The sequence below is a fragment of the Passer domesticus genome, chromosome 2 (assembly GCF_036417665.1).
Source record: "Passer domesticus isolate bPasDom1 chromosome 2, bPasDom1.hap1, whole genome shotgun sequence".
Taxonomy (NCBI): Eukaryota; Metazoa; Chordata; class Aves; order Passeriformes; family Passeridae; genus Passer; species Passer domesticus.
The window spans coordinates 77,491,691-77,516,438 of NC_087475.1; the positions used below are offsets into that span (position 1 = coordinate 77,491,691).

At 38.3% G+C, this 24,748-nt stretch overlaps 1 protein-coding gene and 1 long non-coding RNA gene across 2 annotated transcripts in view; one reads left to right on the plus strand and one right to left on the minus strand.

The window, feature by feature from the left end:
- Positions 1 to 22,381, minus strand: part of ARHGAP42 (Rho GTPase activating protein 42) — a 142,535-nt gene extending 120,154 nt beyond the window's left edge. The window contains exon 1 of the mRNA XM_064409450.1: positions 21,914 to 22,381. Within this exon, the coding sequence (XP_064265520.1) occupies positions 21,914 to 22,067 (154 nt within the window). The 5' untranslated portion in view covers positions 22,068 to 22,381. The remainder of the gene's footprint in view (positions 1 to 21,913) is intronic.
- LOC135294329 (uncharacterized) lies at positions 7,525 to 15,941 on the plus strand. Its single transcript, XR_010356446.1, has 3 exons — positions 7,525 to 7,619; positions 12,520 to 12,775; positions 14,179 to 15,941. It is a non-coding gene; the product is annotated as an uncharacterized LOC135294329 (long non-coding RNA).
- Positions 22,382 to 24,748: the final 2,367 nt, after the last annotated feature.

A 24,748-nucleotide genomic window follows, 5' to 3' on the forward strand; every position in this document is an offset into this window, starting at 1 on the left:
CTGCTTCTATGAAACCAAGAATAAATCACTACAGTAATTATCATGCAGATCCTCAGCTGTAAAAACTTCTGCAATATATCTTTCAATGCTTTTATGTTCCATGATTTTTACATTAAGTAGATTCCCCTGTTCTGTGAAGAGAGCTGCTCAAAGGAGGATCGGTCCCGCTGGCCTGTGCTGGATGGCGGGGGAGGGATGAAAGGAATGAAAGCAGTTATCAAGGCATTTGTAAGTAGTGAGCTCTTGGAACAACATTAGAGTTGAGGGTCATGGGAAACAGAAGCATTGCTCACCCTTCTTCCTGGCAAAGTTTTCTGTGCTTGGGCAACAAAGTAAAATGTGTTGTAAGACCAGAAGGAGGAGGAGAGGGGAAAAAATTAAAATGTGTATATTTAGCTTATTTAAAAAAGAAGAAAATATTACCACTTGGCTTTAAAGGAAATGAAACACTTTCCATATGAAATTCTTTCGGGCTCTGAAAGCTCAGGAATACAATGCTTGATTAGATTCTTTTGATCAGACAAGTAATATCACAGTCACATGTACTTCAGTACTGCACTTAACAGGGGTGGGGGTGTGAGAGTTCTAACACACATACACAAAGAGATGTAACATTTGTTTAGAGAGTCAGATATGCACTTCCACATATGGAGGGCAGAACTGAGATTCCTAATCAAGCAGGATTTTGTTCAGTGACTTTAAATGTCACTACATGTCTTGACCAAACTTGGCCTAAAGTAAGTTTTTTTCCATTCAGTGTACCATGCAGTCAGTGCATTATTACACACTGCTTAGCTACTTCTCACTGCTTAGAGAGAATGGATACTGAACACATCAGTTTCACACAGCAAACAAGCTTAACATGCTAGTTTAAACTGTCGTCTCCCTTTAAAATATGAAAGCACTTCACAAACAGCAGATATGAGAGCCATGAAAGCACTTAAAAGTCTTTTAAAGATACATTTTTGAGGGCTTAAATTAAATAATTTCCAGTATCATAAACTTTAAAAAAACTGTTACCAAAATACCTATATTTTAAAAATGGGTGAAAAAAGATAACAGCCAAATGAAATATGCTTCATTAACTAATGAAATGCACAACTACAAATCAGCTTCACCAGGTGAAGCATAAAGAAGTTAAAATTAAGTGTTCCCAAGGAGTTTGGGGTTAACTCAAATTTACATGAGACTATTTCCTTAACACTTTTTTTTTTGCATTTTACTTTATTGCATTTAGTTAGAATTATAAATAACCCCTGTAAAAAACAGTATTCATATGATGTTTCTTTCTCTGTATAAAGCCACTTCAAAGAACAGGATCTTTCTACTAAAAAAAAAAGAGAGAGCGAGAGAGAGAAATATCACTCATACTCATTTAACTGGATTTTTTATTTAACTTCTCAGACAAAAATAAGGAATTTGAGTGACTTTCAGCAGAAATCTGTCTAGTTTCTCTTAAGTCAATAAACATGTAAGAAGGACCAACAAGCTTTCTACATGGTTCATGTACCATTAAAAAAAAAAAAAATTTAGTTCTCTGGAATTTTGTTCTACTTTCCTGTCACAAAAAGATTTAGGAACATATGAAAACATCCTCTTGTTATCTTCCTAGCAGAGTGATATCCTTTAATTAATAATCTTACCATCCATTAGTACTAGTAGTGTTTATATTATGGCATGTGTAATGAGTTCTGAACTAACTACTATCATGAACAAATGAGACCTTGTCATTAAAACAGATATATAATAACCGGGTTGTTTTATTACTCTACACTCTGCCATGGTCAAGAAACATATTAAATTCTAGTAACTATTTGAAACTGGGGAAAAAGAGACACATCATTAATGCCAATCCATCAAGCGACAAGAGACCTGCACTTAAAAACTATACATAGATTTTGTCTCACTCCTTGACACTGTCTCTCGATATCAAAGGTACAGGGAATTGAGGCAAAGGTACATGGTAAGAAAATGGCAAGAAAACCTTGTTTAAAGAAATGCACACACAGCAATCTGCCTGAAAGGGGTAACTGGGGAACCACAAGTCATCTACAAAACGACAAGCAGTACAAAAATGATGGTTGTTTCCCAAGTGGAAACAAAAGGCTGTCTAACAGAGCAAGAAGCAAGCTCAAAACAAAGCAAGAAGATGCTTTTTCTTAACATTTCTTAACATAGTTAAATAACGCATCTTACTATAAACGGATACTTTGGATATTAACAATTTGTGTGGGCTCAAAAAAGGACTAGACAAGTTCACAGAAGAAAAATCCATTGAGAACTATTGAAGACATAACTAACCCCTTGCTTAGGAAATCTTCAAGCCCCAAACCACTGCAGGCAGTGGAAGCCTCACTACACTCTGCCTGCTGTTTTTCTCTGCCTTAGACAGTCAGTGCCATGCGTGAGAGAAAAACAGAACCTACAGCACAGCACTCACCCGCATCTAGAGACAGGATGTAACACCAGATAAGCTTCATGTCCAGCCCTGCACAGTTGTGCTTATGCTCTTTGTAGGAAGATTTGGACACATATTTTGTAATTGCTTCAGTGCCTCAAGACACCATTAGCTGATGACCACCACCTGCTAGTAGGAGGTCATCACTGTCATGGATGAGCCGATCCATGGGGTAAGCCCTTTTCAGCCACCTATCCAGGGACATCTGTTTGAGCAACAGGCAACAACAGGAGAAGGAACTGAGTTCACACTGAAAAAGTAAGGAGCATGAAAATGTTCTGCCCTTCTGCCTGAACCACAAGGAGATATTCTCCAGTGTACAGGCAATGGCGGGTAGATGAAAGCTGTATTATCTCCAACAGCTCCACAGCCAGAGGATGTGGGCCATTATACCTTTAGTTATATCACAGGCTGTAATTCTTCCAGAAAGGACTTTTTTGGTTATTTTTTACTATGAGGTAAACTAAGTATAACTTTTTACAGTAAAAATAACTGCATTAATAAATAAATAGCTGACAAAAAGTTGATTTGGACTACCAAGCCCAAATGGCTTCAGTGAAGACTGATTATAAAGCTGAATTCCTTGCACATATATATTATCTTCATCCTTCTCCTTCAAAAATGTTCCTAACTTATTCTTAGCATGAGGGAAGTCACTATGTGAACAACTATTACATGACTCTTCTTTTTTTCCTCAGTATTACCTCAGCAACCAGTATTGCTCCTTCCTCTTCCCATTATTGCTCACTGCCTAGCACCCAAGTCCAGAAATAAACACAGAGTTATCTCAGCCTTCAAGAAAGCCAAGCCCAGAAAAAAATAACAGTATATTTTTATGTCATATCCAGCTCCACTACCCTATTTACAGATGGAAATGCTGAAAGCAAGACTACCTGAGGCCATATGCCCTAAAGTGATTAGGCAGGTTTCCCAAGATTAGGCATATAGTTCCCAAGTCCTTGCCCATTATTCCAGATGCCATTCCGTCACACCAGGAGATGTTAACCAGAGCTACAAACAACACAACTTCTCACACTTCCCTGTCACCACAAAATCTGAAACTTCCTTCTTCCAAAGGGGCACAATTTTGAAAAATAGTTTTATATTAAAGAAGCAAAGAAGACCCTAATTTCATTGAAATAAATAATAGAAAAAATAAGCAGCACAAAATTGTTTTGATCCATTTAATGCAACCCCTACAGAAGTTCTCCTCCAAAGTTACAGCTCCTCCAAAATTACAGCAGTTAGTGCTCCCCGTTTCAACTCAGTCTCCATGAAAATGAAGAACACCAGACACACAAAGATGCCTACTTGTTTAACAGTAATTTGGTAAACTTTAATTCAAGCATCTTTAAAAAAAATTTTAAAAAAAGGAACAAAATTGTGACAGAAGTATTAAGGCTTGCACAATTGAACTCCGATGTTTCTAAATCAGAAGATTTTACATTTAAGTTTAATATAGGATTTTTGCATATACAATGTGTCTATCAATTTTCAGGTGCTGCAGGATGTTATTTATCTTTCTCAAAAAACATATAAATTTCCACCAAGATTAATTCTAACTAAGATTTCAATCCAACTTCATCACAGCTCCATCTCAAGAATCAATATCTGAAAGGAATATTGAAGAAAGTGTTTCTTTGCACAGAAGTTCTAGAAGAAGCTTACAGAGGTTTTCACTAAGAGAAATGGAAAAAAAAATCCTTCTTTAAAGATACAAAACAACACTGAAATAGCTGATAACAAAGCTTTTGGAAAATACCCACCCATCTTGTTTCCGCACACAATGGAAAAGTCAATAACAAGTCAATGAATCAATAATTCACTGAGACAAGGAAGAAAAAAGAAAGAAAAGAAACACTTGGAGACTGAACCAGTCATTTTATAATATTCATGAAGGAAAATTTGGCGTTTAAACCTAGAACTGTATTTTTATCCAAAGAATGACTACAGAATGTTCCCAACCTCACCATAACATATTTTTCCCTCAAGTTTGCTGCAAGAAGTTGCTCTTGGAGGACCAGCCTTGCATGCCTCACAGTTTGTTGGCTAGCTGGATTTCCATTCCATCACAGCCTCCTCCTCTCCCTTTTCTCAATGAAAAGTGGCTCAAAGTCTTATTTCAAATATCCAGCAGCACCATGACTTCCTTAGACTCAATTTAATACAAGTGGGAACTTTTCCATGAAAGTATACTTTTCAAAAAGCATGACAATTCTTAGCAAGCTTAAAACCAAACAAGTTCTGTAACCGGAAGCGGAATTCTCTGTGCAGTGAAAAGTTTCAGTCTAGACAATGTCTACTGTCTACAATGAGCAATATGAACCAAACAAACAGAGTACAAACACGGTAGTCTGGATTTTGGACACTGCCTCCCAAATGCATATTTTTTCTTTCCGTGACCATGTAAAATGCTTAACTACAATGGATACTCCTTTCAGAGTTCCATGTCTGTAGATTGTAATCCTTGTTCATCTGCAGGTGAATATGTACATATCATGAATCAATGAAGAGTCTCTGAATTACTTGGGAGAATTAATTTAACAGCCCAGCAAAACACCTTCTTCCCAAAACATTCATGTTAGCTTCCGTGACATAAGCAAACAGAGCAATCAAAATATTAGCTGCAAGAGGAGGAAAACATGGCACTAACTAGCCAGGGGAAGGGGTAGGGATGATGTTTACTTTTTAATTCTTTTATTTAAAATTACAGCCACCAGTAAGCAGATAGTTTTGCAGCTATCTTTGGTTCTAACATGCAGGGCAAGACATAGTTTCACCAAAGTCAATTCTATTTTGTGAATTGTACCTAAATTTAGGATGCCCAATCTATACATTCTTAAGAGAGATCATAATGACTCCTGCTGACTGTTGCAATAGCTCAGCCATTAAGGATTTTGATCCTCTGGCTCCCTAAACATACAATAGCATCTCTTATCAAGCCAATTATTCTCAAAGACAGGCTTGCTAAATCCTTTTACAAGCACCTTGCAACACAAAACAATACTCCTGGGATAAACTCTGCATGGACAAGAGTACAGAACACTGAAGTAATCAGAGCTACCTCTATGCTAGCTGGTCACAATCATTACTTAGTGGCCAAAGAGCTAGCAAATTTAACTTTGATACCCTACCCTCAAGCTAAACACATAAGTGAATCCTGTGTATTCTGCTCTTAATTCCCATAATGTCTGAAAATAAAATTTTAAAAAATCACTGTGGAATAATAATTACAAACTGGGTAATGACAAGCAATGACTGCTCTCAAAATTATTGTGGGAAACAGTAACTATAAATATGGATGAGAGAATCAACATGAAGTTTGACATAAATAGCCTCATTGAGAATTATTTTCCTATTGGATTTGGAGGTCACCAAAATATGCACACAGTTACTTAGAAATAGAACACCCACTAAGTCAAACAAAAACAAGGACTTACAGTGCCAGTTTTTCAGTAATGACACTCAAGGTGCTGATTTTTTTTCAGCTAATCCTTCCTCCTCCTGTTTTTAACATGAAAAATGAAACTTCTCTTTCCTCAAAGAAAAACAAAATCCAATAATAACCCTCAAAAGTTCAGTCTTGGCAAGAAAATTTAGTAAAGGTTTCAGCTTAAGAAGTCTCCTTGAACCAAATTACCCAAGTGGCTAAAAGATTATGCAGCTGCTAACTTCACTAGTTGGTATATAGTTTCCCAATAAATACACCTAAAAAATAATTTCAAAATTTGTGGGTTTGTCCTACTTCATGAAAAAACAGAACATGTTTTTGTATGTGCAAAATAGACAGATTCTGTTTTTTATCATCTCTCCACAGATAAGCAATACCACGAGGTACTTGCACAACAACTTTTTTTGCAAAGAGAGATTTTCTGAAAAAATCATATTCCATTGAAAATTCAAGAGCATTTAGCTCTTGCTCATTTATACTTCTGAAAGTATCAATTGCAATTTACATAATCCTTATAACATTTTACAGTCCAAACAAATATTTTCATTTAAAGATCAAGGTAGGGCAGTAGTAGAGCTGTAAAAAAGTCAGGAGAAGGCTCTTCTTTTAGCTTCAGTTTTGCTAAGTACTGAACTCAGCAAAGTGCATATTCCAGCTGTGTAAAGTATTTATCTTGAAAGAAACACAAGAGGATGTGGGCTTTAAGCCAGTAAAATACTCAATCATCTGGAATATTACAGGACAGACCAACCAAACTGGTTTCACAACTGCCAGGGCACAAAGGCAGTACTTAACTCAGTTGCCACAGCTTCTTATAACGGAATCAAACTTTAGTACATTTTCTGTACTAACACTTCTTTTTCCTGCCAAATAATTCCCTTCTGAATCTCCAAGGAGTCTTACTATTCATCAGATCCATCATAAAACCTGGAGATCAAATTGGAAAAAGGGTGTTAACACTGAGTAACATATTTTGCTGCTGATACTTGTATTCACAATCAACTTTCATTTTTTCCTTTCTTGAAAAGCAGAAGGTTGGCAGAATCTTAAATGCCAAGAAGGCAAGGTGATATGGGAAAATAATATTTAGGAAGCACACACTAATGCACATAGTAAAAAAAATTATATCCACATACTGGTGCTATTTACATTCTATTTAATACTCCTTGAAAGTTCTTGGGAGTCACTGCAGGCAGTTATTTTATAATACCAACTCAACAATCAGCAACAGTCACAAATATTAAGGCTCAGTAGGGAAAGAATGTCAAAAGCAGAAACTATCACTATTTGATGGATTCTTGCTTTGAATATTCCATGAAATTTCTTGCAATCTAACTCAGAACGGGGATTGTTACATAAAGAAGGTACAAAGGACAACCAGAGGACAGATTTGCTAACTTAAAAGCAGACACTAACTAGACTGGAACTTTTCAAAGCAGCTGGGGAGCAAAACCTGAAAGAATGAAGAAAGAAAATAAAAGAAAGACCTTAAAAATATATAGCAAACCCAGATGAACAGGGCAGGCAATATATACAGACAACAGCTACTATTTCTCATAGAACAAAAACTGCTATTGTCAGATAAAAAAAATAAGCAGCAGGCATACAACAGAGGAAACATTTTTGCTCTTGCAGTGCACACTTAAATCATGGAACTCCTCGCCTGCTGTCGCAGACTGGTGTGGAGCCTAACAGGACATTTCAACCCAGGTAAGATAAATCCCTTTCTGAAAAGGGGTTATTTGATGACACTTGGGGAAGTTTTAAGCAGAAGGCTAATCAATTTAGAGGTTCTCCTTGTCTGACTTATAGAAGCTCAGCACTTCTGTGAGAGCCACTGACTGGCCAGTTTTATTCTGGAGGTCTGAAGGCATAGTGCATGGCTCAGTGAGACTGCACAGATGCTGACACAACTCTGAATCTAAATATCCTCACAAAATCTGAAACTTTCATCTCACTAATAATAGGACCTAACTACTGACTACATTAATTTGTTTCATGGGGAAATAATCAGATTTTGCAGAAGTGCTTATCAATTTATGGGGTTTTGTTTGTTTAAAAATCCCCAAACTTTCCATATACTTGACATCCTTTTAGAAGCAGAAGCAAACTTCTGAGAGACCAAATTTCGTGTTGCAGATCAGGATCTCACCATAAATCCTCCCTCCTAAATTTGAGAAGCAAAAATACAGTCCTCACTGGAATGAATGAGGAGTTACAAAAGTATAAGACTACATATTTAAAGAGCTAACGTACTTTTAATGAAGTTCAACAAAACAGTATGACAAAATGTCTGCTGGCAGTATGACATACAGCAGCATAAAAAATTCTACTTAACTGATAGTAGGGATTACCTGAACAATCTGTTTAGCTTCAGAAAAAAATGAACGCCTATTTCAATAAAATATACTAATGAACTGTTTTAAGATCCCACTCCTGTACTAAAAAGTGCCTATTTTATAAGTACCTAAATCAAGCCAACTCAAATAGTAATTCAAATGTTTAAAATAGTATTTAATACTTTTATAGATAATAACTTTTTAAAAATTTCAATCTAAAGGCATATGTAAAAACTGAGATGGAAATGAAATGACCCCATAACACATAACAGACATTTAAATTACTCAATACCTGCTTATATACAGAAAAAGACCAAAGTACTATTTACAGAAAAATGTACAAGTTAAAGATAAATCTCCCCAAATCACAGGTTTTATTTTACTGTGGGACAAGAAGAAAGGCAAGAACTTGGCCTACAACTAGTTTAACTTTGATACCTGCCCAGAATCCAGACATGGGATTGATACACACTCCAACTCCCACTGATGCAGAACCTCATAGTCTCTGCCCATCCTCACTGTACTCAGCCCCTCTTGCATATCTCACAAAGGGGAAGGGGGAATCAAGATTTTTATCACTTAATATGCTTTAAAAAGATAACCAGACCAACGAACCAACCAAGAAAATATCAAATCACTAAAACGTCATGCCCCCAACCCATTCATTATCAAGAGTAAACTGCTGTCTTGTGTTTTATTCCATCTGTACAAATGCATTGTTGTTCAAGTGCCATTATGATTTACAAAGGAGCAAGAGAAATGTTTGTCAAAATATCGTGGATTCCTTTCGGAACGTTAAACATTCAAGAAAACATTGCAAAACTGATGTTCAACCCAGCAACACAGTACTCAGAGCTTCATAATGACTTCTCAAGAGAAGTGACAGAAGTAGGCATGCAAGGGAGTTTTTATTGTAAAACAGTCTTGAAGTCTCAAGGTGCATTGACAACTCTGGCTTCTCATAAAGAGCATCAGAGAGGCTCTGGAGTGTGAGTGAGGAGGAGTTGTGACAGCATAATGCATATTTCACTGACAAATGATTTGGAAGCTGTCAGAAAGCTGGTGGAGAAAAAAAATCCACATGATCTGCAATGCCATTTTAGTAAATTTAAGATGATTACCATTCCCAGGGAGATTTGGGATATGATGCATTAAGAGACAAGAGTAAAACTAAACGAACAAACAAAATAAAGAATTACATTGTTGCTGTGCTGCAGCAATGCAAACAGAATAAGAATAAACACATTTTAACCTGCTGTATTTCAACTACACAGAGAAGGCATGAAACAGAAAAAGTAGCACTATGTACAATTATCAATATTGTATGAGAATATAAAAAACAGAAGTTCTTAGGCTGTATGGAACCAAAGGAAATCAGTAGGTCCTGTGAATTTGTGAGTTAAATTTACTTAGACCAGAGATATCTCTTGGATTACAGAGGAAAAAGAATGGCAAAAAAATGTACTTTTACAAAACTAGTAATTTTTGACTTCTCAATTAGACTTAAAGAAATAAATGCCGAAGAAATTTCTTGAACATGGCCTTAACATTTTTATCTTTCATCTTGCAATCTGGGGATAAACAAGATGGTAAGACTTCGACGAACATCCCATCAGTTCATGGGAAAATGAGCTGTGTCATGCTGGCTAGAGTGCAGAAGATGGCATCTTCAACCAGCTAACAGAAGCTATATCTTAAAGAGCAAACTCAAAAATTCTGTATGAGTGAATCAGGAAATCTCTCAGCATACAAAGAAGATTTGGCTATGTAAACAGGAAATATCCTGCTGTGTCTAAACGCCTCTTCATAAAATGAAATATTTTGGATTTCTCATTTGACCTTAGGCTCCCAAACAGCACCAAGATGCAGCAGCTCTAAGTTCATGCAGTGAAAAGCCAACCATACTGACTGTATTTGTGAGAAAACTTTGTTAAGTCTATTGCCAAGCTTACAATTATGCCTACAAGAATCAGCTTAGACACACTTCTGCGTTCTTATGTCCGTTTCCAACTAAACCAGTCATAGCAGTAGACAAAAAAACACTGTATACACAAGAACTGTGAGAATTTTAAGGTTTATTAAGTAGTTCAGACTATCTCTATCTCAACAGGTTAACAAAGCTAACTATTAAACCCACTTTCTTGACATTAAGGATCTTTGAAAAATGTTAAGTTTGCTACCTTTACACACCGGTAAGACAGAAACTTGAACTGAACATGTTTAGTATCTGCATATATTAAAAGAAACATAGTATTAGTATCTTCAACTATTTGGTTTTGTTTCAATGTATATTTCCACAGGCATGTACATACACTAAAATAATACAGTCTAGCGTTCAAAACTAAGAAAGAGAAAAGAAAAAAAAAAACCACAAAACAACAAAACCAGACACCAAAACCATCCCCCCAAGACAGTTACTACAGCACAGCACGTCCATTTTGAATCACAATACTGATACCAAAGTAAAGAGTACCAGAGGAAAACATCTGAGGCCTTACTTGCAAGTATTTTACAAGAAAAACATTAAACTAAAGCAAAATGTCTTAAGGATGTATTCTTCACAGATTTCAAAGTTTCACTCACACATGTACATTCAAGGAATGTAACTTCATGACTTGCAAGTAGACTGAAAACATTTCTTTTTAAGGCAAAAAAAACCCCCAGTGTGACCAACAAGCGCTGCTACCCTGAACAGAAGATTCAGGATTTAATACTTCAAGTCCAACAGGCATAAGTGAACAAGACTACAACTTAGGGGAAAAAAAAATCCAAACAACTTAAGATTTTCCAGCAATGAAAAGTCCATTATAGTCCTAAGGAAGCATCTTACTAGCTCTGCAGTTGCAGCTTTATAATCTTAATTTGTATAGCTTCTGCCAACACTTGGATCTTCATACACCTTGGTGTCTTAGCAAAACCTCCCATCAATAATTTTTCCTTTAATATAAATAAAAATATAAATATAAACACAAAATATATAAATATAAATAAATCTTTAACTTTCAGATTAAGTAATGGTGAAAAACATGTGCCACATGGTATCTTGTTTGTGGTCTTCAAGAAGCTGAGACATGTTTATATGCTCTTCAAATGTTCAAAAGTGTCTCCTTTGTGCCTTCACAATTTTTCAGCATTCTCCAGAAAATGAGCAGCAGGACCAGACTCAACATCCATAAATGCAAAAACTATCCATAAAATGGATATCCTTTAACTGATACTTGCAGACATACTTCTGGCATCTGTCAGCCTGCAAGCCCATGTTCACCTTACTAAATGTACTCATCTTCGCCTCCACCAGCCAGTTACTTCCCACAGTCAGTGTAGCTGCCCTGTAGGCATGCCACATTTGCTGTTTCTTGACTTGCTGAAAATGTTCCCAAAAAGATTACACAAGGACAACAAAGACTGATTTACTGCGATTCCAATAACTTTCAGCTCTCAAAAAAGAAAAGCATGTTTTCCAACACAGAAGTCTTACCACACTTCTTAAAAACAAGAAGCAAGGGAATTCCCTCTAAAAATCAGAGTGAAACACTGGCCACTGTCAAGAAGAAAACATGTTGAGAACCTGCAGTGTTTTCACTTCCTTGCTACTTCAGATAAACTGACTTACACTAATAAATATATCAAATTAAGGTAACAAGTTCTCATATCCAATCTGTACAAAAATAACCAGTCAGTAATTCCTAGACAAACACCTATGAGTCAAAAAACATCTCAATAAGCATTCATGATGCTTACCGAATTGCACTGTTAGTTTTTCCAATTTGCACTGTTTTTCCTTAGTTTTAACCATCAGGCTTGGCCCATAATATGCTGAAACTGGGAGAATAAACAAAAAAACAGGAGAGGGGAAGAAGCAGTACTAGCCATATTTCATTTCAGTATCTGCAAATGGTTAATCAAAAACTAATGCTCCCAAAGATAATTTTAACCCCACCTACTTGCAGCTAAAACCAACTCCTGTTTAACGAGATCAGATATCAACTGAAAGCAGCAATTCTTTTCCTCAGGTCTGTTTTGTACTATTGGACCTCTACCTGGTCCCTACTCTCTTCAAAGCACAACTCAGATGGAGAAACCAGCCCATTAAATGCTGAGAATGCCAAAGCCCAACTCGATTGCACTGACTTTAACGCAAATAACACATACCATGAGATGAGATTCACAAAAGCATCTCTGAGTACACAGAGCAAACTAAAATTTTTATTATAAGCCAACTATTACTTTCCATTAAGAAGCCATTAGTTAATTTTAATTTTTCTGTACAGATTCTTCCTAGAAGTATGGAAGTTGGTGCAGCTTCATAGACTATCCTGAGCTGGAATAGACCCACAAGGGTCATCAAGTCCAACTCCTGGCCCTGCACAGGAGAAGCCCAAGAATCCCAACATGTGCCTGAGAACACTGTCCAAGCACTTCTTGAACTCTTGGAGGCTTGCTACCATAATCACTTCACTGGGGAGTCTGTTCCAGTGCACAACCACCCTCTGGCTGGAAAAACTTTTCCTAATATCCAACTTAGAGGTAAAATATTTTATAAATACTTTTTATTTACCCTAGGAGGTAAAATATTTGATAACACTTTATAAATTAATAGATGCATTTTTAAACATATATGTTTTAGCACTATCAGTCTCTCAAATGTTCTCATAACTTCTGTTTTTCCCCAGAATAAGGGGATTTTACCACTCCTAGGGTAAAGCTCAAGTCTTACTTATCTTGAGGTTTCCTGGAAGGTAAGCGACATGGCTCCACAGCTTCCCTGTGTATGTAGGCTAAACAGTAACTCACGAGAGGAGCATGGAAAGGTTTAGTTTCTTTCTTGAAGTATCATTATACAGCTTGTTTTAATGACAGTGGTAGTTCTAGACATGAAAAGGTTCAAAAAGGGAACAATTTTTTAATTGATAACCTCAGGCTCAGAGCAATCTTTTTTAAAGCAGCAAGTTTCTTCTGCATGCTCCCTGCAATTTATAAGTAATTCTAGGGTTAGAGGAAAATCACCCCCCTAATATTCATTATAATATATATATTAATATTCAATATAAAGTAACAGTTTATACAAATAGTAAATTCCACAGAAGATGAGTTCTTGTGTTCTTTCTACTTTTACCTCTCAATTCCTCCTCATCCTTTGTAAACAAAGATTAAAGGTAAATAAGACAGAAAAGGGTGAGAACATGGAAGGAATGGAGTTACAAAGTAATGTAAACTTTCTGGATAGCATGGTCCAGAGCTCCAAAGGCTTTGACAATACTGATAATCTAAGCAGGCTTTTGAACATCAACATGTACTACCACAACATCGCAAATCTCTCAGCTCTTCCATTTAAATATGACCTGCACTTTTAAGAACTGTGGCTTCTAAGGACTGATTTGCACATATTTTCACTGACATTTGGCCACATTTTGAAATTAATCTAATTGTTACAGCAGGAAAAAAATTAAATAAATACAGTTATCTCTTCTTGTGCATTTTCAACTAGCAAACTAAGAACTTAACTCAAAAAGAAATGTCTTTACTATCTCCTGTATTGGTTGTTTTACCAAGGATTTGTGGGGTTTTTCTGTGCATGGTGGTGAGACAGTAGCAAAGGTGTGGACTTGGGGAAGAAGAACAAAGATGATTTTTATATTTGATAATTTTCTAGAAGCAATCAGGTATTTTTGTGCAGAAAGCAGCAGGATGGGGTCATCACAAAAAAAATTATATCCTTAACAAAAGTCTAAACAGGGCAGCTGAATGACCACCTCATCTAATGTATACTGTAAAAGAATTAAAAGCCATTGTAGCTTTTTAATAATTCATTCCCCTGTTATTTTCCTAATTTTACCTGTCCCCATGAACAACAAAACAATTCTCAGTCATCAAATGCCTAGACAGCAGCTGCTTGTTAGAAGAGGAACTAAAACATTTCTCTTCCAAAGACAGAAGCACTGAAAGTACTTGGAGAAGAGCTTTACTGGGTTTACACGGCAAGGTAGAGGCAGAGGAGGGCAGCAGAGGCGGCTTCTGCGAGAAGACATCAGAAGCTCATCTCATGTCAGACAGATGGTTCTACAGAATCAAATCACAGAATCACAGAATACCAGGCTGGAAGGGACCTCAAGGGTCATCTGATCCAACCTCTTGGCAAAATCACAAACCAATTCTTCTTATTGTTACCTATTTTACTTTTCATTATTTTTATTTTACTTACAGGCTTTTACAGTAGAAAGTTAATCCTAATGGTGATACCTACTTTGATTTACATAATATCTTTCTGAGACCAAGAGTACCTTTGTAAACAGACACTATAACCCACATCTGGCATGCAATCAACTTGCAAATCAACTAACATGAGCAGTAGAACAAACTATATGACCGAGGCATTGCAGCACTTTGTATCCTGCTTTAAATATTGAGCTAAAAGAAGACAAGACTTCTTAAGACATACAGCATTTCCATACTGTTTTGCCAGGTCTGAACGATATTAATCAAAACACTAGAGTGCAGTAACATGTTTAAGCTTTTGTGTCCTGTGAAATACAAGTTTGCATAATTCAGAAGAGGGAAGTGATTTAAATTGATAACTTCTAACTAATCTGAAAAACTACACTGTAACATAGCCTGGAGTTTATAACCTGCTGTGAAATATATCTTTCTAATGAAAGCTATTTGCACATCACAGGGTGCCAATGGGAGGCTACATTACAGCCCAACAGTACTTCAATTCCATATTAATATGGAATAAGGTCAAGCTATTTTTCTTCAGTTTAAATATATACCTCATTGCTACTGCCTACAAGATCCTGAGACTTTTTCACCTTTAATCATACACTTGAGGAATCCATAGCACCACATAGTCAAAAGACCATAAGCATTGATTTGATCCAATGACTGATGTTCTTACAGAATACGGAAAGATAAAACTTATGAAGACTATTATACTAGTCTTGTTTTCCCTACTTTGTGAGCTCTTGAAAACTTAAAAGCCAATTTAAAAAGGCATAGAAAAGAGCTACTAAAATGACCAAGAAACCAGAGAACCTCTTAGAAGAGAGGATGTGAATAGCCTGTTCAGTCCAGCAAAAGGATGTGATTATTCACCAAGCAAATCCAAGTAAACAACAATGTTGAGTGAAAAGAAAATTAGCATAAACATGTTTGAATTTCCAGATGAAATTTATTTTTAATGAGTTATTCAATTCTCAGAGTAACAAGGTTCTAGAACAGTTTTCTAGCAGAAACAGAAAGGAAAAAAATTGTTTTTAAAATGGAACTTGACAAGTAGGGATTACATTGTGTAATACTAGCAGGAGACTGGATTTAATAAAGTAAATCCATGGTACCAAATTTCTCTGTATTCCAGATTTACTTATAATTACAGTTTTGAGAATACAGGAAAAATAGAAAGGCAAAGATACAGCACTGTCTTACTTATTCAGTAGGAAGAAGGATTGTATTGTCCTCTGTTTTGTTGGGTTTTTTTTTGCCTTTTTTTTTTTCAGAGGATGAATACGAAGTTATTTACTATTACAGGAAACTGCAAATTGCTGTAGCACTTCTGCCCACAAAAACCCAAGAGATCTGGACAAGTTCAGTGACCACAGCATCATATTTTCCATTGTAGTAAAGACAATATTCCTGAAGCAGCTGGTCTCTTATTAATAGAATTCATTTATCTTATTCATAGCAAATGAAGCACACAGTAGACAACGAGCCAACTGGCCTATTAAGAAACAGATTAAATTTGGCCTTTTAAAGAAATCAGTTTAAAAATCCTAATTTAAAAAAAAATCCACAATATTTTTTTCAAGCAGAGATATCATTTCACATGGCATTTGAAACTCAAAACTGCTCCTTTGGTAGCCTGACATAATCCAATTACCAAGTTTCTCTAAAGAATACCAGTTTCAATACAATATTAAGGCTTAAGAACACCCATGTTGAGTCATTCAAGGTTTTGTTAATACAGTAATCATTACTGACAGTTTGGAAATTCACTTGCAGGTACTACTGGTTCCAAATTAAACATCATGTGATGGCCAGAAAATAATGCACTCTGTAACAGTCCACTACATCCTGATATTTGTTTTCTTCACATATATTTGGCTAAAGATAACATGATACAGACTGCAGCTGCTTTAAGCACTAGAGGAAGCAATTAAGATCCTTCTCTGGCCACCAATCAGCTTACTGTTGATATCTCTGCATAAAAGGCAGAACACTGTTAGAAGTGTTTTTGATAGTTACATCCATAATCCATAGATATTGCAGACAGCATCTGAGGTTGCATAGGACCCTGCAAATGTTTGTCAGAAGTAACAGAACAGCAATGGAACCAATAACTTCAAAAACAAAACCTAATGGCAATGAACAGGTTTCAATTCCTTTAAGTGGGAAAAAAGAAAATGTAGTTTCTCCCAGTAAATACTAGTTGTAGGACACGGCTGGAGTAGGCATGATGACCACACGTGTGCTCCATGAAGCTGCTGCTGACTGTCATGAATGCTTACTTACAAAGTAAGTGTGACTCTGGGAATGTCCCAGAACAACACAGAACATATGGTCTAGTTTAGTTAGCATCACATCTTTATGTATGACCATACTAAGAGGGAAATATTTTTTTTAAAATTGGGAATAATATACTTAAGAGACTAAGAAATGTAAGCTACAGCTACATAAATCAAGGAGAATGACTGCTATCAAACTTCAGCAGTCAGCATTCAATGAACTCAGTCTTGCTTCACTTAGAATCTGGAAAAGACATAATCTTATGAAAATATGTGAGGCAAAGGTATCTGGGAAAATGCATCTCTCTGGAAAGATACAAAGGTTTTGGTTTTTTTTCATGAAAAAATGAATCCCCCAAAGAGATAAAAAGATCATAAATTCTTATGCTGTAATTTTGTCCCTTTTTTTCCCAGGGAACTAATCCCCAAAATTTCCCTATGTATAAACAGGCTCATCACTGTATTTTTATTGTTAGGTTTAGTAGAGAAGTGAATCATCCCTGAAAACCCTGAAATATGCCAAACAACTTGAGTATTTTTATGTGTGAAATTTCAATAAAACCCTGGTAAATGACATCCCCTTGCACCCCTTGCAAAACACAGTATTTCCATCTTGTCTGTTTCTCCTTGTGTCAAGTAATAAAATAAAACTAATGACTGCTACTAAATTACAAAATTCTAAAGATATCTCCTAAATCTTATTTATATTACATGTACATATAACACCACATCTCTGCATTACTATTGGCATCATTCTAAGACACTTGAAAAAGTATAGTGTTACTTAAAACAGCTGTAAACATATTGAACTTTCAACCACTTAACCCAAAACTTAGGCAGCTCTCATCTTTGAATATGTGAATTTGAGAGGACTTAAGATGGAGAGGGCCTCAAAAATCAGAGGGAGAAACAGAAGGCTTCTGCACACCCTGAGCCAAAAGATCACCTGTACAAGATGAACGTCACTTTTCTGGATTGTTAAATACAATATTCATTAACTCTGGCAAGTCAGTAGGCCTATTATGGAAATTACAAGCATACAAGTAATTCTAGAAGGGAAGTTGTCTATATAATCTATAGGACAACACCCTAGACTAGGTTGCTTTTTCAGAAGATGGCTACAAAGAAATTACGAAGTACATGACTGGAAAAAAGTACAGGGAAAAACAGACTTGATGTTTTAATTGAAAACAACCTAGAATGAACAGAAAGGAGAAACATCAATTCTGCCTTAGGAGTCATTCTACAGCTGGAGCTCACAATGTGAAGCATTTAGGCATATGCACTTTCAACATGCACCTGAAAGAGCTATTAAACTGGGTGGCTGAAGAAATTATGAATACAACAGTTACCTAATAATCAAGACCAGTTGTAACAGGAAACCATTCTTTCTATAAATTTTTTTACCCTCTTAATTCCTAAGTTAACAACAAAAACCCTCTTCTGGGTGCACTAAAAAACTATATACTTCTACTGAAATGTGCCTATAGCCAGGGCTAAAGTTCTGTCAAAATATACACTTTTAATATAATAGGCAAGTCTCTTACATGCATAATCTAAATCTTTCAAGAGATAGTAATGCATTTAGTACCTCAGCTGATTTGAAAAAGGAAGTGTAGTCCTAATACCAATACTAAATACTAATTGTAGGACAAGTCTAAAGCAGGCACAATGGCCATGCAGATGGGATGCTAACACCTGAACTAAAACTAAACTGAAACATATAATCTGTGTTGTTCTGGGCTACTCACAGAATCCTGCTTATTTGGAAAGACAATGAAACAGTGCAAAAAATGCCAGGGAAAAGCTGCTGTGGATTTTCTATTAATTCTAGCTTTATCAGTTCCCACTGTATTCACAATAGTCAACTGCTGCTTCATGGAACACAGTACTACAGCTCTGCATGCCACCTTGGAAAACAGCACTCTCCACAATTAAAGTAGCAAAACCACATTAATGAAGTCTGACTCATTTTGGGACCACTCCAAATGAAATGCAAAATATCTGCATGCTACATTGAGTGTGTTCGTTCTACCTTAAATTACCTTCAAGGGCAATCTGCCAGGTATTTATAAACATTGCATTGTTACAGTAACTTGAATATTTGATTGTGAAAATATTAAAATTTTGTAACATTTGTAATACAGAAGTTTAATTTCACCTGAAAAACCATGGACATGCTGTCATTTCATATAATAAAACTTACATTTAGCAATCTTTAGAATAATGTGTTTTCTAACTGCATTAAGTCAGTTTCACTGTTTCTTCTCTAAGCATGGTCAGGGTGACATGTTCCAAAACTCATTTCCATTGAAGTTCTACAGCACAGTGCAGTTTTTTTTACTCCATCAGAACTGATCCTACAAAATGATGTGTAAATAAAAATCCTAGATCACCTAGGATAAAATATGGTAAATTATGCTTGTTTTGTTACTGGGCTTTAAGGTTATTAAACATTCAAAAATCAAATAATATAGTTATCACTGAAGTCAAGTACTTCGCAATTTGATTTTCAAACACATTTTAAGAAATTTGAAAAAATAAAAGGCTTGTATAAGTATTTTACACTTCACTGATTTTAAAGGTGAGTAAGAGCCACTAATTTTCTTAAACAAGTCAAATTTCTGTGCTCTAGTACAGAAATAGTGCTACTTGCTGTAACAGGTACACTGTCTTTGCAGCATCTACAATAGTCTTTACAGCATAAGTACAGGATTTCTCAATTGTTGAGAAAAAAATGCAGGCATTTTCTCAGCAGTCCTAACACAGGAATTAAGGCAATATTCTATAAAAAAATGACACAGTCATGAAATCAGGGGATTTGAAATGAACAAGAGGACAAAGATTTCTTACTATACCAAAACAAACTTTATTTTTTCTGAGGCTAAAAGATTCTAGATCTGTATATAGGATACAATAAGCATTGTGTCAAATAGAATAACATTTGAACTAAAAGGTTTGAAAAATCATGAGAACTTACAAATTAAGTAGTCATTACTTGAGATATAAATATTGCTCTAAACCCTGCAAGGACTCTAAGTGTTCTCCCCAAAACTAATGGGATTACTCACTTCAGAACCAGGGTTCAAATTACTTCCCAAATACAATATTTGTTCCACTACAATCTGTCTTTGACAGCCATAAAATGGCTTGTGGTGGGAGGGACCTTATATATCATCAAGTTCCACCCCCCCCCCCCCCCCCATGGGCAGGGACACCTCCCACTACACCAGGCTGCTCAAGGCCCACCCAGCCTGGCCTTGAACTTTTCCACAAAGGGAGCATCCACAGTTTCTCTGGGCAACCTGTTACAGAGACTCACTAGCCTCACAGAGAAGAATTTCTCCCTAATATCCAATCTAGACCTACCCCTTGGACTATTCACTGCACATCCTTGTAAAATGTCCCGCTCCAGCTCTTGTATGCCTCTCCTTAGTTACTGCAGAGCTGAAGGAAGTTTTTCTCAGAGCCTTCTCTTCTCCAGGCTTAACAGCCTCAACCTCTCAGCCTGTCTTCAGACAGCCTAAGAAGAAAGTTGTGCTTGTTCGTATCTGATCTGGACCCAAAAGCAGTCAGCTCACAGTGCTAGTCCAGGTCAAAAAAGTACTCATGTGGTATCCCAATCTGTCATTACTAATTTTTGGACCAGGTTTGTAATAGTAAGCTTTTACTACTTAAAACAAGCTTAGACTTTCTGTTACACTGATAAAACTTCTTAGCAACAAGAAAGGCTTAAAATACAAATAAACTTTTTTAGTTTATTTGAAAGAAAACTGTAAATGAGAAAACTGTACCAGTGAGTTTTCAGAGATACACGTAGACTGATACACACACATATATATATATATATACACACACACACATTTTGGGTGTAATTGGTCATCTCACATCCTGTGGGCATGGGTTCAGAAATTTATTAAATTTAATAGAAATTCACACAAGATGTTAAACTTCTACCCAGCTACTCACTAAAAATTAGATGTGTCCAGAAATACATGCATTTATATGAACAAAACTCTCAAAAAGGCAATAGCTGCTTTATGTAAATGCAGTGCTGTAAATATACAGCTGATGCATGAACAAGTACAATTAAACCCTACGTTGAGCAAATAAAATCCTTACAATTTTTACCTCCTAGATAAGGACACAACCTTTGGGTTTAGACTCTGGGTCAGAAACAGTTCTTAAGAACTACAGAGCTCAGAGCAACACCTGTTCCCTGTGCACATAACAAGCAGTACTGCTACCTCTAACTCGACAAAAACCGACATACCATGACAATGTGGCAGATATTTTTAAGGATTAAAGCAATTCTTTCTTTTGACTATCTCATGTTGCAAAAAGAGATGCTGTAAGTTACTTCTCTGCTTTCTGTGAAGGAAAACTTTGGGCAACAGGTGAGAGAACCAAAGTGACTTAGTGACATAAAGACAAGAAGTAGGTGGCAAGGTTTACAGGACGGGAGGACAATCCGAGTCTAGTGACACTCCTGGGCAATTTCCAGCTTTCACTTTATGATCTTCAGAGCATGACTGCTGTTTTCATGCCCCAGAAAGCTGTCACTGCTCAACTCACAGACCTTTAAAAGCGCTACGCTGTTCGTGTTTATCTCCGCTCTCAGAACTTTCAAAATACATAAAAAGTTAATCTACCACATGAAAACAGTATGGGGGGGAAGACATAAACTCTCCTATAAATCCGCTTCATTACGAACATCTTCTTTATCTGAAGACACGCAACTAGCAGCGAGCGTGCCGAAAACACACCCCGCCGCAACACTCCACTGGTCCGCAGCGTACAGCAATCTACACGGCGACTTTCCTTCCCATGCCCGACCCCGGGCTCTGCCCGCATCCCCAGGCGGGACCACCTGGCCGCTCCGCCGGCGCCCACGCGCTGCCCGCGGCCCCGGCGGGGAGGGCGCGGCCGGGCCCCCGGGCCGGGGCAGGGCCCGCGCCGCCCCCGCTCCCCCGGGACACCCACCCGGCCCCGCCGCGGGCGAGGCGAGGCACGGCGGCGGGGAGCGAGGAAGGGAGGGAGCGGGGCAGAGAAAGTTGAGGAGGCGCCTTTCGGCGGCCGCCGGCAGGGGAGCCCGCGCCCGGCGCCCATTCAAACAAAAGAAGCCCCTTCTCCTGCCAGCCACCGCCGGTCCCACCGCCCCACTCACTTCGCAGGGCCCCGATGAGGAGGCTTCCGTCCTTAATCAGCTCCTTGATGAACTTGTTCGTCCTCTCCAGCTCGATCTCGTGACACTTGAGGCGCTCCCTGAAATCCGGGCTGTCCAAGTAGGAGTCGCTGAACTCCAGCGTGGGCAGCCCCATGGCAGCGGTGGCGGCCGCAGCCCCCCGGCCGGCGGCGGAGAGAGGCAGGAACGGAGGGAGGGCCGCGCCGAGAGACGGCGCCGAGGGCAGAGGGGAAAGCGGGGGAGCGGCGAGACGAGGCGCGGCTGCCGCCTCCCCTGAGAAGCTGCCCACCCGCCGCACCGGCCCGCTGGCAGCGGAGGCGGCGCGCTCCGGCCGCTGTCACCCAGCTACATTGCTGCCCGCGGGACACCGCGGGCTCCCGGCGCCGCCGCCGCTCCGCCGCTTCCGGCAGCGCTCGCTCTTCCTCCCTGCCCGGCGCTAACTCCAGTGCGAACCTCCCCCGGCCCGGCCGAGGAATTCCTCCTCCTCCTCCCGGCGCGGCATGCTCACACGCCGGGGCCGCGGCCCGGCAGTGCCCGCCCCTCGCTCGCCGCCCCTCCGCGCTCTGCCCTCCAGCGGCGGCGCGGCCTCGGGCCGCTGCGACCCGGGGCGAGGTGGAGGGTCCGGGCTCGGCTCGGTCCGGCGCTCGCCGCCTCCTTTACCAGAGGCTTTGGGACGGCCAGAGCGAAATCGGGAGGGAGGATCCACCACGGGGCACGGAGGCGCAGGGGCATTGCAGAGGGTGCGCCTGGAGGAGGCTGGTTGTGTCGGGGTGAAGCGGGGCAGCTGCTGGGGCAGGAGCAATGCCATCCCAGGGCTCCTGCCCCGCTGGAGGAGCCGCGGCAGCCGGGGCCGGAGGCAGGCAGCCCGAGCGGGCCCGCTCTGGCAGGGGATCCCGCTGGCACCCTGGCCAGCCTGCCCCCGGTGCGCGTCCGGCCTGCGGCGGGCAGCGCCCCCGGGACGGGCAGACACAAAGATGGGAGCATCCGTGTTCTGCCGTAGCACTTGGTTGCTACGAAGGGGATACAGCTGAGCCAAATCCGTCCTAAAGATGAGCATCAAGCCTGGTTTCTGCAGCAAAGTTGGTTTTTACGAGTATGTGAGTGGGCTTTTCACAGTAAACAGAAACACTTTGATTGATTCTTGTGTGTTTGTTTATCTGGAGTGGTTTATCCCGACGTATCATGTCAGTATGCATGTACACAAATACACATACTGAATTTAAGGAGATCTCTCCGTAAACACACCTTCAAGTCGGCAACAACTCAATTGGAAGCAATCATCAAGGCATGGCTGTGAAAGTAATTGTACTTCAAGAAGCCCACCACTTGCCAAAAATTGCTTTCAAGAAGACAGCCATGCACACACTCCTACCAAATAATAGACACACCATGTCTACACAGTTGAATATGGAAGTGCGGGAAGGCTCAGTGCTCCTACATGCTGTACTGTAATTCCTTGATATAATTTGTTGTTTTCACTCTTCCTAACTGTTCATCAAAATTTACCTCTTTGTATTCACAGTAGATTTTTGTGAGTGTCAAAAATGCGGAAGAGATGCTACCATTTCAGCTAATACAGCTTGGAGAATTTCTTCAAGTAAAAAAATAATAATTCTCAGTTTTCACAAGGCTGAGACTTCCTCAGGACAGTATCAGAGTTAGCTGTCAGTGTTGATACTAATAGACCCATTGAAGTCTCTTAATTCGTAGTGATTGCAAAACTCTGCTCATTAACATGTTCCCTATTTTCTAATAATAGGAGGAATTAGACTGAAAAGGGCTGGTTATTTCCATGCTTTTGCAGGCAGTAGTGTGTAATTTCACTTGTAAACTAATAAACTTTATTTAGAATTCAGTTGAACTACTGGAAGGATGTTGCAAGTGGATCTTTTTTCTGACTATTAAAAACCAAATTTTCAGTCTACATATATTCACAAGGTCATTTTAGGCACAGTTGGTCTCTTTTCAATATAATCTGGAAGTGAAAACATTATTTGTCTTCTACCATGTTTATTCTTTGATGTAGTTTTAGAATACAATAATGTAATCTCTTAACTCTTCCATACAATACTGAAATAAAGCTTTCTGTCATATAATAAAATATTAATTTCCTTTTTTATTCTTGTTGTTCTTGTCTAGGTCTCTAAGTTTGATTTGATCTTACTTCATCATAGTTTACTGAAATTATATGCAAGACCTTTTTCAGTCACATTAATGACTATGTTACTGAACTAAACACCTGTGATGAAGATTGCATTTGTCTATTTCACAGCAAAATTACTACTGTGCTTCACTAAGGCTCTTAGATCTTTCTTTTCCTGTCTTCAACTAGCAGATTCCAAAGTGAAAACAGAGACATTTGCTAGTCCCAAAACCATGTACTAAGCATTTTAGTTCATGTTATGCTGGTAATCAAGGTGACTGATTTTTACTATATAATGTTCTCATCTTAAGCATAAGCATAAGCACACTGCTGCTTTTGATATCAAGATCACAAGTGGAAATAATAATGAAAGCAATATTAATAGCATATTCCCTCCAAGTAACTTGACATTATCCATTTAACTGGTTCCATGTTTCTCAGAATAATCCAGATTTTTCTCAGCATATAGTGTATCAAAGTTCATGTAAAAATTCTACTAGTTCACATGTACTACCGTTCCCTTTTCTCAGAAAAAACCATTCTTTTTAAGAAAATAGATTTGTTAATAATTGTCTTTGCTTCATAAGGCAATACGTGGCCAAATGAACACCCAATCCTTCATTATCTTCCACCAGCACAGAAAAGTTTTATACTTAACCTGTGAGCTTAATGAG